The sequence below is a fragment of the Lepidochelys kempii genome, chromosome 3, assembly GCF_965140285.1.
Source record: "Lepidochelys kempii isolate rLepKem1 chromosome 3, rLepKem1.hap1, whole genome shotgun sequence".
NCBI lineage: Eukaryota > Metazoa > Chordata > Testudines > Cheloniidae > Lepidochelys > Lepidochelys kempii.
The window spans coordinates 48705429-48724300 of NC_136382.1; the positions used below are offsets into that span (position 1 = coordinate 48705429).

General features: G+C 39.0%; 1 protein-coding gene across 19 annotated transcripts in view; it reads right to left on the reverse strand.

The window, feature by feature from the left end:
- DST (dystonin) overlaps positions 1-18872 on the reverse strand; it is a 471547-nt gene that overhangs the window by 139605 nt on the left and 313070 nt on the right. For 12 of the 19 annotated variants that reach the window (XM_073336274.2, XM_078852094.1, XM_078852092.1 and 9 more), the window contains 10 exons: positions 17029-17164; positions 10007-15916; positions 9628-9777; positions 9218-9433; positions 8879-9025; positions 7769-8002; positions 6513-6665; positions 3366-3599; positions 2798-3082; positions 301-846 (listed from right to left, as the gene is read on the reverse strand). In XM_073336274.2, the coding sequence (XP_073192375.2) occupies positions 301-846; positions 2798-3082; positions 3366-3599; positions 6513-6665; positions 7769-8002; positions 8879-9025; positions 9218-9433; positions 9628-9777; positions 10007-15916; positions 17029-17164 (8011 nt within the window). The remainder of the gene's footprint in view (positions 1-300; positions 847-2797; positions 3083-3365; positions 3600-6512; positions 6666-7768; positions 8003-8878; positions 9026-9217; positions 9434-9627; positions 9778-10006; positions 15917-17028; positions 17165-18872) is intronic. The other 7 variants (XM_073336290.2, XM_073336289.2, XM_078852093.1 and 4 more) reach the window with 2 other exon arrangements.

Below are 18872 nucleotides of genomic sequence, written 5' to 3' on the forward strand. Positions count from 1 at the left end.
AATTCTGCTTTCATAGATTCATAGATTTTTAAGACCAGAAGGGACCATTATATCATCTAGTATCATCTAGTCTGACCTCTGTATAATACAGGCCATAGAATTCACCCAGTTACTCCAATAACTTGTGTTTGACTAAAGTATCTCTCTTCGAAAGGCATCCAGCCTTGAGCTGAGGACTTCAAGAGATGGAGAATCTATCACTTCCTTTCTAGTTTGCTCTAAGGGTAAATCATCTTTCACATAAATATTTGGTGAGCCAACTATTATCCCCTTACACATTCAGATGTAAATAAAACATACCTTAGTATAAAGAGATTTGAATCGATCTGAAGCACCATCCAGTTTACTTTGCACCTCTGTGTAAGTCGCTGAAGTATCAATACCATCTTTGTCAACCTTGACACCATCTTTTTTACTACAAGATTTAGCAGCATCTAACACCCTGTGTCCAGAAATTGTAATGTACCGTAAGTCACCTTTGTGAGAAATAACATCTTCTGAAAAACTCTTTTGCCTTTTGAGCTTGGTCATGATACCAGTGAAGTCAGAAGCACCAGCCTCCAGATTTTCAAGTTCTTGTTCTGACTGCTCAAGCCAGCTTTCAAACTCACTGTAGTCTGTATCAAATTTCTCAAGTTCGTCCTGCAGAGAGTGCGTTAACTTCATTTTCCGTTCTGATTCAGCTAAAGCAGTTTCATACTGGACTTTCAGTTCTTTCATGTTCCTTTGCATTTTTTCTTTTTCTTCAGGGGAAAGGTAGTGGCCTTGTTTCTCAAGTAGCGCTTGGGCAGACTGAGTTGCTATTATAACAGCCTGTTGCTGAGAAATAATTTTCTCATGTTGAGCCTATAAGAAAAAAATTAAAATATTTATGACTGGTATCCTCCTGTAGGGTTCCAACAAAGCACTTTTTTTTTTTTATCAGAAATCTCCACTGAAATGACTGAGGAGTTCTGTCTAGAAACTGATAGCACAACACGGACCAAAATTACAAAGCCACTCAGAATGTTAGAAGACTTTTCCACATCTCTTCTGATTGATGAGATAACAATTTGTGACTAATGTAAATAATGAATAGAAGGGATGTTTAAATGAGATTGCTCAAAAATTGTTATCTGATCAATCAGAAGAGATGTGATAAAGCCCTTGAACATTCTAAGATGCTCATTAAAAATGCCACTCTTATTCATTGTTTACCTATAGCATTTTCAAATTGTAAGAAATAACTAGTGGTAATTACAGATCAGACCCTAGTGTATACATGGGTAAAGCCCTTTTGACATCAACGGAATTTGGAGAAACACTGATGCACATCAGCAGAGGACCCAGCCCTATATTTCTAACACAACCCAGTGAAGTGACTTGCATGGATTGCCATCGACAGGCAAGCCCCATCAGAAACAACCAATTTAAATTTTCCCCAGATCTTTTTTTTCCTCATTCCATGGGTGATCACTCAAGATAGGATTCATTATATAACATGCTAAATGATGGGCAGCTTTTAAAAAGTGTAAGTATTCCTTTACCTGTTGCACACACAGTAGCTACTGGTTCTAACCAGTAGTTTTGGGTCAGATATACCAAAGGGAGAATAGATATTTCCCATGTATTTTGAGTGAATAAAAGTCATTGCTAATTTTTATATTTCCATTTTTGGATTTTAATCAATAGTTCTCAAGATTTATAAAAATCTTTCCTTACAGAACAATTGCCATTCTATGGCATGAAACATCCATACACATTACATACCATATATATTTCACCAAGTTAAAACTAATAAATGACAGGAGCTATAAATACACACTAATAGAACCTGATGTAAAACATGTTTGGCTCTGGGGGAAAAAAGACCATATATTTTAAAACACCTCAGTTCCTGAAGTGCCTCATTTCCTACAGAAACAATGACTATGTATTTTGTAAAATGGGCTAAGGTGCTTCTCCATATATGTGCGGTAGACAGTTATCAAAGATCAGATTTGAGCCCTCTGTTAATGCTATTTTCTAAAGAGCACCAATAGGCACAAACAAAACCACCTATACTTCCATTTTCTTTAAGAAGGTTTTACATGGAAGCTATTCCAAAATACGGAGTGTTCCTTTGATCAATTTCTGCAGATCCTTCATCAGTTCCATCACTTGGAATCTAAAAGGGCTTTGGGCTGTTAAAACTGTATCTAAGCATACAGAAGGCTGTCATAATTAAATATGCTGGCTGAAGCAGACATCTTAATATTGCTGTGTTGTGGAGTTTTGCAACTCCTGCTGAAGCCTTCATAATATGGTGCTTTACCCTCTGGGAATTTGTCACTTTTAAAGTGAGAATAATGTAGATTAATAATCTCAACAATCCAATAACGGTAGCAGTGTGCAATCAGTGTTCAGTCAGCAAAGGGAAACATGTCAGACCAAATAATTTATCTTTGACAAGGATCAGGAAAGATTATGAAGCTGTGTTTTTGCCTACAGTACTTTGTTTATCTACAGTAAACATTGTACTGTGTTCATTTCAGCCTAGAAAAATAAAGGGCACTGTGATCACCATTAAGATGTCAACATTTGCCACTGAGAACACTGCAGTTTCTCCCATTCTTACAACAGGAAATAACTGGGTACCTGTGTGGTAATTGACGAACACTGACACTTTTTAATGCCGTCTCCATATAACATCTATCAATGTACATTATGTATTTCTCTGAAGCCTGATAGAAAGGCTTTCATTGACTTCAGTGAACCTATTACCATAGTACCTAAGTGCTGAATATTTGCCATAGCTGGTAACATGTGCATATAGTACCTTGACTTTCTGATACTGCTGGTTGAGGTTATTGTCTGTAGGTTTTACTCTGCCATCCACATGGGTTTCAGTCTGTTGCTGAAGTTCCAACAGGTTACCATTGACTTCATCCTCTTCTCCCTCCAAAGCCTTTACATCCCCTTCTTTAATATGGGTTCCATTCTGTTCTATTGCCAGTGTCCATTTCTCGTCCCCATGCTCTGCTGCCTTATCCACATTTGACAGCCAATCCAAGAGATTTCCAATCGTATTTTTACTCTCTTCCAGTTGTTCTATGGCAGCAACCTACACATTGAAAGCTCAGAGTTTGAAATCTGAAATCATTTTTAGCTTTTACATAGTTTCAAATGTGGATATTTGAACATAAAAATATGTTGTTAAAATCTGAAAATATCTGTTAATTCACACATTGAGAATTTGCTGTATTTGTAAAACAAATATGCACTAATTATTTGATAGTCACCCAAGTAAAATATGACTTTCATCTCTCATTGTAATAAGGGGAAAGACTATTCCCCCAAGACTTTTTAAAAATTCAAATAAAGATGTAGAGTTGTTGCATAAGAACCTTTTCTGTTTCCTGCTTAATAGCTGTTGTCACAGCTTTATCCAGCACTTTTTTGGACTCTTCTGCCTTCTGGCTAAGCAGCAAACATTTTGTCTTAGCTTCATTAAGTTTCTGTTCAAGAATAGTCTTGTCTTCTTGTGACAGCTTTCCTCCATTCTCTTTCAAGAACATCTCAGTGTTTTTCACAATCTCTGCCAGTGCCTGTGCACTTGCCAGCATATCTTTCTGTAACTCCTTGGGGGGAAAAACAACAAAAGAAGGTAGATAAATTATCTACCTGTACTTCACTTCAAACTTCTCAGAAGTCCTTCACTGAGAGACAGCCTAACTCATCTTATCCCACACATTCTTGTAAATGCACTTTTATTACTATAAATTAGTTCAGATGAGTTATGCTTTTGTTTCTCAGATGTGATTTTGACCCCCCACAATATCTCATATTTGAGCCCTGGCAGCTTGAGAGATTAAAAGTGTGGTAACAGTCATTAGTTTGGAGAGCAAAGAAGTCTATTGTTAAAAGTATTAAAGACAAACTCATTTAACAATCTGGAGTGGGATAAGTCAAATATTCCATAGACCATAGTAATAATGCATTTCTGCATAATAGTCCTGGGACAAGTCCAGAGCTGAAGCAGGTCTAGAGGGAGTCTAAACTGATTGATGTCTACCTTCTTTTGGTCCCTTCCTCTCAATATGTGTGTTGCACGAACTTAGACTCCCTCTAGACTGCCACAGAGAGTTTTAGACTCACTTAAATTCACATCCAATTACCAACATGTAATTACATTTCAACCCTTACACCTCATTTCTGAATTTGGCACAGTAGGTCAACATTAATGTAAAGGATTATAGAGAGAATCATAAGCCAAAGGGCCTTAAGAGCAGGGTGATGTTTATGGTGCCACCAGATAAAAAGTTTTGGACTCTCACATGGGTTTGTGGGTTTTGCAGTGTTTTTTGATACTTAGTTTGAGAAAGAGCAGTTCATTTTAATGCACTAACAAATATTTTGGATGCCCTTCCTTTGGGCACAGTAAATATTTTATATTAAATAAGATACAGCGTCTCCCCCCCAAAATCTTTGAGCTTTCTTCCATACCCCACCTTATACATGGAATGCTCTCCCTGAACTGATCCATAAGGAACCTTTTCTTCCTTCAAATCCCCTCCCAAGATCTGCTTCTACCATGATGCCCACAAGACAATAATCAAGAAATGAGGGCTAGGCTTTGGGCCAGTTGTGGATAGAGGATATTTATAAAGCAAATACATATTTGTACATAATAATTTGGTCTATCCCTCTTTCTTTCCCTTGGAATTTTGCTGGTAATCTTAGACTATAAACTCTTAGATTCAGGGAATGAGTCTACCTTTGTTCAGCAAAATGGGTTACTGATCTCCCTGGGACTACTATGCACTACTATAATATAAATATTAAATAATAATAAAAAACATAAAATGCTAAATCCTAAAGTCCTCACTGAGGCAAGATCTTAACTGATGTCAATGGGAATTCTCCCTCAGTATTAACAGAGTAAAAGTTTAAGTTTTGGCACAAGGACAGGGCCTAACAACAAACCAAACAAAAAGCTTTCAGATGTACATATTGTCACAAGATTATAACTTGAACGTGATGTGACAGGGTCGGGCCAGATGGCTACAGGAGAGTAATAGAAGGCAGATATATTAGTCCCAGGCTAAGCAGGTCCCTTTTCCCTGCGTAAGGTAACAGGGAAGGTTCCAGAACAATCAGGAACCTTCTGGAGACAATTAAGACAGGCTGATTAGAACACCTGCAGCCAATCAAGAAGCTGCTAGAATCAATTAAGGAAACCTAATCAGGGCACCTGGGTTTTAAAAAAGGAGCTCACTTCAGTTTGTGGTGTGTGTGAGAGGAGCTGGGAGCAAGAGGCACTAGGAGCTGAGAGTGAGAACGTGGACTGTTGGAGGACTGAGAAGTACAAGCATTATCAGACATCAGGAGGAAGGTCCTATGGTGAAGATAAAGGAGGAGGAGGTTGGGAGGAGACCACGGGGAAGTAGCCCAGGTAGTTGTAGCTGTCGCACAGATGTTGCACAGCTGTTCCAGGAGGCACTCTAGACAGCTGCATTCCACAGGGCCCTGGGCTGGAACCCGGAGTAGAGGGTGGGCCCGGGTTCCCCCCAAATCCTCCGAACTCCTGGTTAGACACAGGAGGAGTCGACCTGGACTGAGGGTTCAGAAAAAAGGCCAAGCTGAGGGCTGCCGTGAAGCTCCAAGGTGAGCAAATCCGCCAATAAGCGCAAGACCCACCAAGGCAGAGCAGGAAATTTGTCACAGTGAAAAAAGTTATAAAAAGGCACCCAGGAAATCTGCTGCCATCACCAGAGGGACAGCATTTATGGGGAAAAAAAGATGGTACAGAATCCTTTTACAAAGAAGTTTCAATAACGATGTGAGCAGAATAAACACTCCATGCTTCCAGTTATAAAGGTGACATATGATTTTGGCATAATAAGCTTGGGCTCACTTACATGTGATTTTCTCACATCTGACAAGAATGCTTTGGAACTGCAGAATCACATGTTAGATCTGAAGCATGCTACAAGATTGTTTCTGAAAGTATACAGTACATCGCAGGACAGTCTATTCAGTTGCTTTTTATCAAGCCACCCTGAATGGGAGTACTGTACAGGTTCAATCCCTTAGCTTCAGTCAACAAGGCATGGTTTTGTGTCTTTTTATTGTTCCCTCTTTCCCTCCCTCTCTGTCCTGTTTTTCTGTCCCCAGGGGTATTGTGCTGATTTCCAAATCACTGGGCAAACTGAGAGGCCACCTCCATTGCTGCTGTCAAAATTTCTGTGTGAACTGGCTGACTCAGGGTGTTACATAACAAATCTGGAAATCACTCTTCAATACTTCTCCTTGCAGAGAACCAAGCACATTATCAGTAGTGCCATAATTCTTTTCTGCACAGGGCCAGCGTGAGATCCTGAGCCAGTTCCTGTTTCTACATTTCCCCCATGCAGTCAGTGCTTGCTATTGTTGACCTAAAACCTGCCTTAGTCTTCTTAATTTAATCTCAGATTGGTTTCTTTATGGACTGTAACTAATCCAAAATACATTATAAGATTACTAAGGTTGCTGCTGTTTAGTCAAGTTTTCACCTCTTGTTTGGTTTGGTATTGCTTTAACTCAGCCTTGCTGTCTCCGATAACAAGAGCTTCTTGGTGACCAATGAGTCGATTTTCTGTTTGTGTAAAGAGATCACATATTTCCTGTAGTTTCTCCTTGTATTCCTGCTGCTGCTCAGCCACATCCTAATTTGGAGCAAAAATAAAACACAAAATTCTGCACAGGAATCATCAGAAACTCCCTTACAAACTACTTTTTAAACAACAATATTGCAAGGCAATCGTTTTAAAAGTATGCTGTAAACATGATAGCAGTGGTACACAGTTTGAGCAAGGTGAATATATAGAAGTTATGGATCATAAACCTTACATATGCTGTAAGTAAAAAGAGATCATGTATTGATGGAATTGCCCAGCAGAAATCTGGCCATGCATACGTGTACAAATGAAACCTCCAACCAACAGAAGTGAAAATCCACATCTCTGAATTGCTTGAAATCTGTGATAAACACTATTAGTTCTGAAAAAGGATACCAAAACAGAGGTTAGTTGTGACGGGTGTGTTAGTTCAGTTGGTATGCATGTTACCTGAGCAGAAAATGCTTGCATCTTTTAAGCAATACAGAAGAAAAAAACATGCAGGATCATTATTGTTACCAAATTCTTATAGATGCTTCTCATTCACCCATTTTTATATATTTCTCTGCCATGGCAACATCTTCCTTAGAATGTTACAAAGCCTCAGGATTCTAAGTAACTTTTTCCTAATGCATCAGTAGTGGGTGAATTGTTGACTTCTGAGACTTACATTTGTGCTTCTATGAGAGGAAGGGATGTACAGGTATACTGAGGCCTCCTCTAAGTCAGCCCTGACTGTAATCATTTAGCTAATTACAAACACAATTGCTACATTATTCATGATTATAAGCAATCACAAATACTTTTCCTTCAGTCTGACAGAAATACTAGACTTGATCCCCTCGCTTTTGTGTCGATAATGATGTCTGAAAACTCAAGTATCCAACCACTTCCTAATATGATAGCACTAAAAAGTATGGTCGTAACACAGAAAGACCATAACAACTATTTATCAAACTTGATTGATACAGTCTTTGTAGAATAATGAAGGCAAATATAATAAAATGTATAGGATATTATAACATATTTAACCCTATAGACAATGCTTCCCAAGCAGCTCATTTCTGGTATGACATAATCACACATTAATATTCAAATTCCTCATCTATATTGATAAAACACTAAGCACACACTGTCACAGAAAGGCAAACCTTCTGATCACCAAGATCTTGTGCTGTCCGTAACAGTCCCTCTAAACTTTCCATCTGAGATGTGATGGTTTCCTGTACTTCCTGAAAACACTTCTGAGTGCTATTTAAGAGCCTCAACAGCTGTTTGCTCTGATTAGGAGAAAGATCCTGGGCATGTTCAGAAATGAAGAACTGAACATCAAATGCTATGGAGTCCAGTTGCATCTTCATACAGCCAAGCTCTTTTGAATGGTTCTGTAAATAAAACAAGGGGAAATGACTGACCGTAAAGAAAGTTTCAGTGTTCATAAAGCATATTTCAGAGAGAAATAATACTATCCCTAGCTCAATGTTCAACTATGTTTTTGATGAAAATTTTAACCAAAGGAAAGAATTAACCTAAAAACTTGTATTCCAAGAAAAGGCAACTGGCTGGGTTTTCGCATGTTTTGCCTTCTTGATCAGGGGTTTATACATCAAGCTCCAAATAATGATGGTGCTCAAAGTCTTCTCCTTATTTGCCTTTTTATTTTTGCACATCAGAGGACTGACTGACTGACCATCAACACTGAACAGGTACTACTGGGGAGTCATTCGCCTAACTGGAGGAGCAGTTCTGCAAAAACTAGAAATGGGAGAATATTTACTGAAGGTATTTCCTGCGATTGGCTTTCTTGCCTTCCTCTGCAACCTAGAGTGACACCCCACTCTCCTCCCCACCCTGTGGGCAAATTCTGCCCTCAGTTACACCCATGCAACCCTATTCAAACCCCAATTAAGTCACTGTACATTTTACATTCCATATATACATTTGAACAGTTGGTTCTGTTCACGTCTTAACGGGTATCACATGAAGAGGGTGTTTAGGAGGCACGTGAATTCATGGTTTTGGATTTTTTGTTTCTTTAAAGCACCCTCCATAGCTGTTTTGGGAATGTACATTAAACTCATTGAAGAGATTGGAGTTTAAGCATTGGATGTAATTACAGTAATTGGGATAGGTTGCAGTCCTGCATTACACATTCAGATGGGACCAGATTTCTTACAATAGATGTAAGCAGAGCCAACATTACATTATCTTTTCTGATAATTAGTTACACTATTTTATCATTAAACATCAATGATACCTGCCTTTAGCAGTTGTAAGCTTTGCTTCACATTTTCTATATCACTAATATCCACTGTCAGGTTGTTCACAGTTTTACTGTTTTCTGTGATCCAGTTTGAAAACTTCTGAAGTCTGCTTAGAAGTTCCTGATGCAATATTGCAAGCTTAGACTAGAAAGGAAAGTTATATATTTATTTACAGTATTATTGTCTAACCAGCCAAATCTGATATTAAATGAAAGAAAATCTGACACCTAATTTATGTTAAAATAAAACCAAAACAAAATATTTATTTTTAACTGAACTACTTTAAAGTAAAGTGAAGCAAGTACACACATAAAAAATCGTTTAATAGAAACATACCATTTCAGAGTCAACAGCAAAGACTATTTGTTTTGCACGCTTTGAAGACATATCACAGACCACAAAAAAGGCCTTCTGTAAATATTCATAGGTTATTTTTAGTTCTTTAAGTTGTTCTTTGGGACCATCTTTGTGCAGAGACTTTAAAAACTCTTCTGTCAACTTCATATCTTTTTTTAGAACAGCAGCAAAAGTAGCCAGCCCTGATTCAAATGACTGCAAACAAAATATAAGCAAGATGCATTAAATTTACTAAGAGAAACAGGTTTAAAAGTAAATTCATGTAATTGTATTTAAAATCTGAACCACATGATCTCTCTCTTTATATTGGGGCTTTCTATAGCATCCTGCACTGTATTATCTATGTGCTTCTTAGTATACCATAGAAATAAGAAATATATTATACTTACCTCTAATTGTTCAAGTTGGGTTTTTAGCATTTCCAAGTTGTTACTAATAGGCTGCTGATTATCTAAGTGGAATTTCATATTCTGAACCATTGTCAAATGTCCTCGCAGTTTCTTTGTATACTTTAAACACTGCTGTACTCCACTGAACTTCTGAAAATAAGTTTTAACAATCAGAAAATGCTTTCTGATCTAATAGAGAAACATAACATTTGTTTTCATTACAATTTGTTTTAAATTTACAATTGGAGTGTTTGATATGTGGGTGTGTTTTTGTTTGTTTTTTTGGTTTTGTTTTGGTTTAATAATGATCTCCAATATTTAAAAGGATGCATGCAACTCCTTTAAGAAAAAATGTGTAACTGTGCCAGTTGTTACTTACCACGCCTACTGGGTTGTCTTCTGGGGCAGCTTCTTTCATTTGCAGAACATCCTCAGAAAAGCTTTTGGATGGACTGTCTGACTTCTCAGGCTGCTGGTTCTTTTTCAAAATAACAGCTGTGCTGTGAACCAGTGAATTCCCTCTGAGAGTTTCTGATCCAAATTCTGTTAGTTCTCTTGAGAAAAGCTCCTCTGCTTTGCCTACACACTCATCATCTGTGGGGATATCAGCAGCCTGTGAGATGGTAAACAAGTCTTTTGCCAAATCACTCATCGATTCCTCCAATCTGTATGAACTTTCATCTCCAGGTGGGATTTGGAAGATTTGTTCAAGTTGAGAAGTAATAAGTTTGGGAGCTGTAGCTTTTACTTCTTGGTCTCTTTCATTCCGGGCTTCTTCACTTGTTGTTTCATATGGATTATCAGTCTTTTGGTTGCAGTGGCTTTGCTTCAGTATATCAAGGAGGAGATCAGGACTCCTGTTATCAGGCCAAGTTAATTGAAGATGATCATAGTCCTTTTGATCTATGCACGAAGGGATAGCCATAAGTGTAGCGCTAATGTCATCATGTGTTTGCTTGATATTTGACTCACTGAAAGTCTCATTCTCCAAGTGTGTGTGACTAATCATTTTAAGTAAATTTTGCATTAAAACTTTTGTGTCAGAGTAATTTAAAGGTTCACCTTCCTGCTTGCAGAAAACATGGCCATCTTTCAATTTCTTTTTCAAAGTATTCTTTAAATCTTCAATTAATGTGTCAGATACTTCAGGAGAATGTGATATACCCTCCTCTGTTTGCAAGTCTTTCGGGAGCATCACTTCTTTGTGAAATGATTCTACAGGCTTTTCTTTCCTGACACCACTTTCAATTAAATCGGTCTTGTTGGTTAAAGTATTCTGTTCCGTAATGTTTTTTACTCCATTGTAACAAACCAGTGTTTCACATTTCTTCTGCACAATATTATCCAATCTATCACCTTTGTTACCCAAAGATCTAGAAGAAAAGTCTGCTGCCCCTCTATGGTTCCCAGAATGTCTGGTTTCAGCCCTGTCCTCTGACTCCTGGACATTCTCAGCACTTCCTTCTGTGTCAGCTTTCTTAAAGGCAAATTCATGACTAAATATCATGTCATTTTCTGAAGTGTCTTTAAGAACTTTATCAGTTTCTTGACAGATGATAGCCTCATTTTCCTTGGTAACATTTATTCCCTTTGACTTTACTGTAACTGTTAGAGGAGAGGATTGAGCATTAGAGTTTAATTCGTTTGGATGCCCTGCTCCCATATCAATAATATAGTCAGGTATCACTAACTCTTTTCCATTCTGTATATAATGTTCGTCAGTTTCACCTTCCTTAAGGTAAGGAGAATCAGCCTTATTCAGTTCTGAAATATCTTTTGCTTTTATGCCTTTTGCACATTGTTTTAAATAAGAAGAAAGGTCAAACTCTTCCATAAATTCATCTGATTTCCCTGTATCAAAGTCACCGTAATGTCCTGATTTAGCATCACTGGAGGCTTGTCTAACACTTACTTTTTCTTCATTTGAAACAGCAATTTCACAATCTGCTTTAATAGTTCCATCAAATATTTCTCCAAGGCTTTCCATATGAATAGGACTTTTACTTAATTCCTGGATATGACTTTCCTTTATAATAGTCGCCATGTTTATATTTTGTTTAGGGATTTCAATACCTTTTTCTATTTGACCAAGTTCTTTATTTGTGACTGGGTATACTAAGTCAGTGAGAGAACCTAGACCATCACTGTCATTCACATAAGGCACATATCTGACTACTTTCTTATCCATTTGGGATGAATTTACCTTAAGCAGTTCTATGCCAGTCACATTATTTGACATGTGCTTCATAAATATGTCTTCCTCTGTGTTCTGTCTTTGCTCATAATTTGAACATGGCACAGATATATTGTTCTCGTTTTTCATTATGATATGAACTGGTAACAGATCTTCTGAAGGGAGGAAGTCTATTTGAGTCTGAATGTTTGCGGCAGCAGCTTGCTTAGCAATAGTAGACAGGGATGCGCGCACACATCCCTCCTGAATGATTGCCTGGTTTATTGCCATGGTATCATTCATGCCAAGATCAGGCATTAGAGTCATATGCTGTGTGAGGTTACTTTCTTCACTGTTAGATAACATCCATTCAGTGCCAATGATGCTTTCAGATTGGATATTTTCAGTGATATCTTCTAACATATGTTTGCTTTCTACCAAATCCTCATTACATTCAGTTTCTTGCTGTCCTTCCTCTTTGATTTTATCTGTAAGATCAAGATATCCTTCTTCAGAAACATCAGACACATTTTTATATTTTTTTAAATTGGATTTTTCAGAGCATAGGTTATTTTTTTGACTGTTGGAATCTAACTGCAAAATATTATCACCTGCCATGTGTTTTAAAAGAAGATAACCATCCAAGGCATCAATATTCTGATTACATTCATCACTATCTTCCATTTCTTTGGAAAAAGAGAACAGCTGGACACGAACGTTTTTATCCTGACACTGTGAGTAATAAATATCCATTATTCCTTCTTCTTCTTCATCATCATCGTCATCGTCGTCGTCGTCATCAGTTCCATAACTATCACTTTCATAATCCATATAATCATAATTTTCCTCCTCTTCCTCCTGAATTCCTTCATGCTCATCCTCATTAGAGTCACTTTTTGCTTGCGTTTCACATTCCTCATATCGGTCTCGTTGCACTTCAGCTTCATGCAATCTCAATAAGGGACTAAAGCCGCTCTCCTCACTTTCTTCACTCTCTCTCATGACTGGTAGTATCTGCTCCTTATCTTTCACCTTTCCTAGGCTTTCTGTCTCCTCTTCAGAGATGGCTTCCAACATTCCGGCACTTCCTGAAGCCATATTTATCATCTCAAAGGAATCTGTCTGATTTACTTCACTAATACACAGGACACTATCTCCAGTGTTACTCACATCTTGAAAAGTGTTTAGTTCTTCCCTCACATTTAGTAGCCTGTCTCTTTCTTCTTGGACACCTAAGGGTATGTTGTCAGGCTCTGGGGTATCATCATCTTCAAGCTGAGAGGTATCGTCATCTTCATCATCAACCTGAGGAGTGTCGTAGGCATCGTCATCTTCATCATCAACCTGAGGAGTGTCGTAGGCATCGTCATCTTCATCATCAACCTGAGGAGTGTCGTAGGCATCATCTTCATCTTCATGATGCAAACAGTCATTTTCACACTGTGGAGTGCCGTCACTCTCTCCCAGCAGCAAACCACCAGGTTTATAACTATTATCTCCCAGTAGTAACCTGCCATATATAGCATCGCTGTCCCCTAGCAGTAGCCCACTGTGCAGACTGATACTGTTTCCCAGAAGTGGCCTGCAATGCATGCTGGTACTGTCTCCCAGCAATGGCTCCCTAGGTGTATCAGTAGTGTCATCCAGCAGAGCCCTACGATGAACATCGCTAGTATCCTCAATGGGGGGCCCACCCTGCATGCCGGTACTGTCTCCCAGTGGTGACCTGACACGTGTATCAGTACTGTTTTTCAACAGAGGCCTGTAATACACATCACTATTTTCTTCCAGGAGTGGTCCACCTGACATATTGGTACAGTCCCCAAGGGATGGCCTGCCATACTCATTCTCTTTAGACTGTGGTATGCCATGCTTATGCTCATTACAAACATTCTGACTCACTAATACTTTACCAGAAAGTTCTCCTAGAAGTCTGTTTTCAATATCTGTGTGGCTGAATGAATTGAGACTTCTCTGAAAATCAATTTTTTTCATATCTTTATCAGTTAACATACTCTCATCATCAGATTGCAAAATGTGAGGACCACTCTTTGGATTGTTTTCTTGAACTGCACTGACTTCACTATTAACAGACAAATCATCTACACCCAAGGGATTTTCTAAAGTTTTAAAAGTCCTGCTTTCCCTACCCAGGCTCTCTCTTCCATCAGGCATGCTGGGTTTGTCTTGATCTATTCCTGAAATAAGGTGTGAGTATCCTTGTGAGTATTTTGGAAGATGCCTTTCTACACTTCCAGAGTTTGCTTGCTGATACACATGCTCACACTGTTCCATCTGTGTTCGTTCAGGATATCCTTGAAAACTTTTGAATGCATTCTCTTTCTCAGGGTTTTGAGTACTACCCACTATATTTCCAGTTTCTGCTTTAGGTTTAGACAACGAAGAATTCAATGTACATTCTAACTGTTCAAAACCATTAGCATTAAAGACATTTGCTGTACTGTGAAAATCATTTCTCTCCGAACATTTATTATTCTGAGTATCTTCTTCAGGTTGTTTTAAGTTGCTGTCAGTAAAAGTATTCTGTACACCTGTATACTCATGCAGGACATTGCTTGTGACATTATTAAACATGACATTGTCAGGTTGTTTCAGATCAGTTCTTTTTGACTTTACATATGTGTTACTAAATCCCTCTTTAGTCACATCAGTACTGGACGCAGAATCATCACCTTCCAACAACATGCTGACAGCTTCATCCAGGTCTCCATCATACAACAACAGTCTTTGCCCTGTGTTTGCATCCATATAACTATTTATCATCAGATAAGACATGAATAATTTTTTAGTTTGCTCTACACTATGAGGCATGGGCTCTTCTGTACCTGACACTTCTTGTTCCTGTCTGTAGTCATGAAATGCAGACGGCTGGAATTCATAAGATGATAACCATCTTGCAGCATTTTTACAAGAGGACTCTAAATCCTCCATGTTAGGCATTTTATCAGGTAAAATTACATTGTTCAAAACAGATACAGTATTACCATCTATTACCCCTAACTGTGCAGCATTATCCAGACTGAGTACCTCACAGGTTTCTGGAATATAAATTGCAGCTATTTTTTGCCTGCCATTTAGTATTTTGCTTGCCAGTTCATTTGTTATCATCCCTTGATGTAAAGAAGTAGATATGGGGAATATTTCACCAGAATGAGGCCAAATGAGGCCAATGAAGCCTCTCTGTGCTTCTAGTACCAAGAGTGCACTGCTAGATGAAATTAAGCTGCACTGTATGGCTTCATCTACAGTTAAGCGTTTGGATGAATTTGGACATAGTATCCCACCAGTCTGAATCTGATGAGTCAGAATACCACAAGCAGTGTCCTGATCAATCAACTCTTGTCTCATGGCTTCTTCCACAGACATTCTATGCCCTGAGTCTGGTTCAATTATACCTCCAGACAGTAGTTGAGCCCCCAGCAACCTGAACATGGTTTCACGGTCTATGAGACCTTCATGGGCTGCTCTCAAAATACTTAACTTCCTTCCACATTTTAGTGTTATTCTACCTCTTTCTTGTGGTCTTACAGGTAGAAGTCTTAACCCTGTTTCTTCACTTATTATGCTTCTTTGAACCATCTCCTCCAGGGAAACCTTTTCTGCAGTGTTGGGGTCTAGGAGATCTTTGCATGTGTCTTGCCTTTCCAATAGCTTTGAAAATAAAGATGCCGAAACCAAGTTCCTCTGGAAAGCTTTGTGCAAAGTGAGTTGCTCCCCTGTAGCTGGCATAACTAGATATCCTTTGGAAAGCTGAATCTCAAGAATTTTAATGGCAAGAGTCTCTGGAATTATACCTTGTTCTAAAGCAGCTACAGCTGGAAGATTTGTGAATGATGACTCTGAAATAATTTTCTTAGCATTATTTAATTCCTGTAGTTGCAGTAGAGTTTGTTCATCAATAAGTTCATGGATTTTTGCTTCTTCAAGATCAAAACATATTCCCAACTCTGGTGAAATTAGCCCAGATAAAATCAGCTGATTCTCAAGCAATCTAATGCCAGTATCAGAGTCAATTAGACCTTTTAAAACAGACTGAAAGATCGAAAGGACTTCTCCAGTTGTTTGATCAATGATACCAGCAATAACTTTATCCACCTAAAAAGGAATATAAAGAATGATTTTAAGTCATTTTATAATTGTACATATTAAACTTTTTTTTGCTTTTGAATACATATTAAACACAAAATCATATACTTACCAGGACTGGGACAATGCTGTGAGTATTAGCAGCTCAAATGCGCAAGTGATCTATGTCAGTGATTCAACAGCACACGATGTAATAAAAGATTTAAAATCAACATGCATCTGTGAATTGAAAACCTATGCTCTGCATACATAAATAGGGTTAGTGGAAGGCAGCAGAATAGATGATTATATAGTGAACAATAAGACATATACCTGGAATCTGTCATGCTCTAAGTGTCTGTGAAAGGTTAGAAGATTCAAAAATAGTATGTGATACAAAATGACCATGCTACTCATGTTTACAGCATACAGCACTTTTGCACAGACACCCAAACATATGGAATTGGATATTATAGAACCCAAATACTTCAACTAGTTTGCATGGAAAGCATGTAATCAGGTTGGCAACATTATTTTAAAATAATTATACAAGACATTGCTTCTACTTGTATACGCACACATATATTTACAATACCTTTTTGATATAATTCCATATTCGAGATTTAGATTGGTTTATAAAAAATGTACTTGTGGTACCTCATAACTAGTTACTGTATGTGGTCCCAACCATATACCCAATTGGAATTTAAGGAAAATCTGGAACACTGTATATCTTCTGGGATATCTCTGGGGGAGTACATGGCAGAGATTAACCCATATTATTTTATGGTGTCATATTTTTGCAGCACACAAACTTATCTAGCAATCAGAGGATGGCTTTTAAAGAGAAGAGTTAAGAGATGGATGATTTGTTTATCTTTATTCATGCAAGGCACATGGTATTAAGACTCTTCACGCAAGTTCTGATGAACAGAATGTTCATATGCACATGTAAAACTACGATATATTATACAAATATATAGAAACTGCAGTCATTTGATTCAGGTTTCAGCTTATTGATACGTACAATCAAATACAGTTTCTCCTTTCATTGTTAATATATTGTTCCACAACCATGCAGTAAATCTCAAAAGAATAATGTACTACAGCTAGAAACACAATAACATTTTCTGTGCTATTACCTTTTCCTCCATCTTTTCATCCCCTAAATTTTGTGCCCCCTGTAGTTGTTTCAAAGCTTCATTAGATAATAGGTTATAACCTTCTTGTAGGGATTTCACTTGTTTTTCCATTTCATTTCTCTCTCCATCCGTCATTCTACCAAAAAAAAAAAAATAGATACAATAACAATTATTATCAGATTTGAAAACTTCAGTCGATGAAAAGTTCTGCTTTTTCTGTTGGTTGTGAGTTCTGTGTATGTGTGTTCGGGGGGCAGAATGATCTAGCACAGGGGTGGGCAAACTTTTTGGCCTGAGGGCCGCATCGGGTTTCTGAAATTGTATGGAGGGCTGGTTAGGGGAGGCTGTGCATCCCCAAACAGCCAGGCATGACCCGGACCCCCGCCTCCTATCCGACCCCCCTGCTTCTCGCCCCCTGATGGCCCCCCTGGGACTCCTGCCCCATCCAACCCCCCCATCCCCTGACGGCCCCACAGGGACCCTGCCCCACCCACCCACCCATTCCCTGCTCTTGGTCCCCTGACCACCCCCAGACCCCTGCCCCTGACTGCCCCCCGTTGCCCCACCCCCCTTCCTTCCTGGCAGCCCCCCTGGGACCCTTGCCCCATCCAACCACCCCTTCTCCTGGACCCCTCGCCCCTAACTGCTCCCCACCATCCCATTCAACCCCTGACTGCCCTGCCCAGGACCCCTGCCTCCATTCAATCCCCATTCCCCGCCCTCTGACCGCCCCAACCCCTATCCATGCCCCTGACCACCCCCCAAACTCCCATGCCCTCTATCCAACACCGCCCCCGGTCTCTGCCTCCTTACCGCGCTGCCTGGAGCACCAGTGGCTGGCAGCGCAGCTGCACCAGGACAGGTAGCCATGCCACACCACGCAGCACAGAGCACCGGGTCAGGCCGGGCTCTGTAACCCTGCCACCCAGAGAATTGCACCACGCAGCGGCATGGCTGCAGGGGAGGAAGGACAGCCTCCCGGACCAGGAGCTTAGGAGTCAGGCAGGACGGTCCCGCATGTCGGATGTGGCCCACCTCTGATCTAGCAAGTCAAATGGTGAACTCGTTCTCAGAAGACCTGGGTTTTATTTCTGGCTTAGCTACTGGCTTGCCGGGTGAATGTGAACAAGTCACCTCACTTCCCTGTACCTCAGTTTCCCCATCTGTAACATGGGGGTGATGATAGTGACATCCTTTGCAAAGTGCATTGAGATCTATTGAAGAAAAGTGCTAGATACTATAATTATTTTAGAAATGAGAACAAAATCTGACTTGTGTTTTTGGGCCAATATTAAGACATATGATAAAAAAGTTGTATGAAAAAATTCATCAGATACAGCTGAATAATTAATACATTTAAGTCAACTGCAAGTCAATCTGTGATCAGAAAATGAGGCAAAATTAACTGAAAAATGCTTTCAGTGAATTATTCCCTCAGTTCTATTGTTTATGGTCTGTCAGCCAGTTTTCCATGCCTCTGACTGTCTGTCTACTGAAAAAAGAAAAGGAGGACTTGAGGCACCTTAGAGACTAACCAATATATTAGTCTCTAAGGTGCCACAAGTCCTCCTTTTCTTTTTGCGAATCCAGACTAACACGGCTGTTACTCTGAAACCTGTCTGTCTACTGATCATCAGACAAGCCAATGTGAATTCATTTTGATAGCAAGCACTCATGAGAACCATGGGAAATGCTTTACTAAAATCCAAGTATATTACATCTACTAATTTCCCTGATGGATGAAACAAACCTTCTCTATATAACTTATATCTTAGTTGGTTAATATTCTAAAGTGTTTTGAGATCCTTCAAATTAAAGGTGCTGTATAAATATAAAAGTATTGT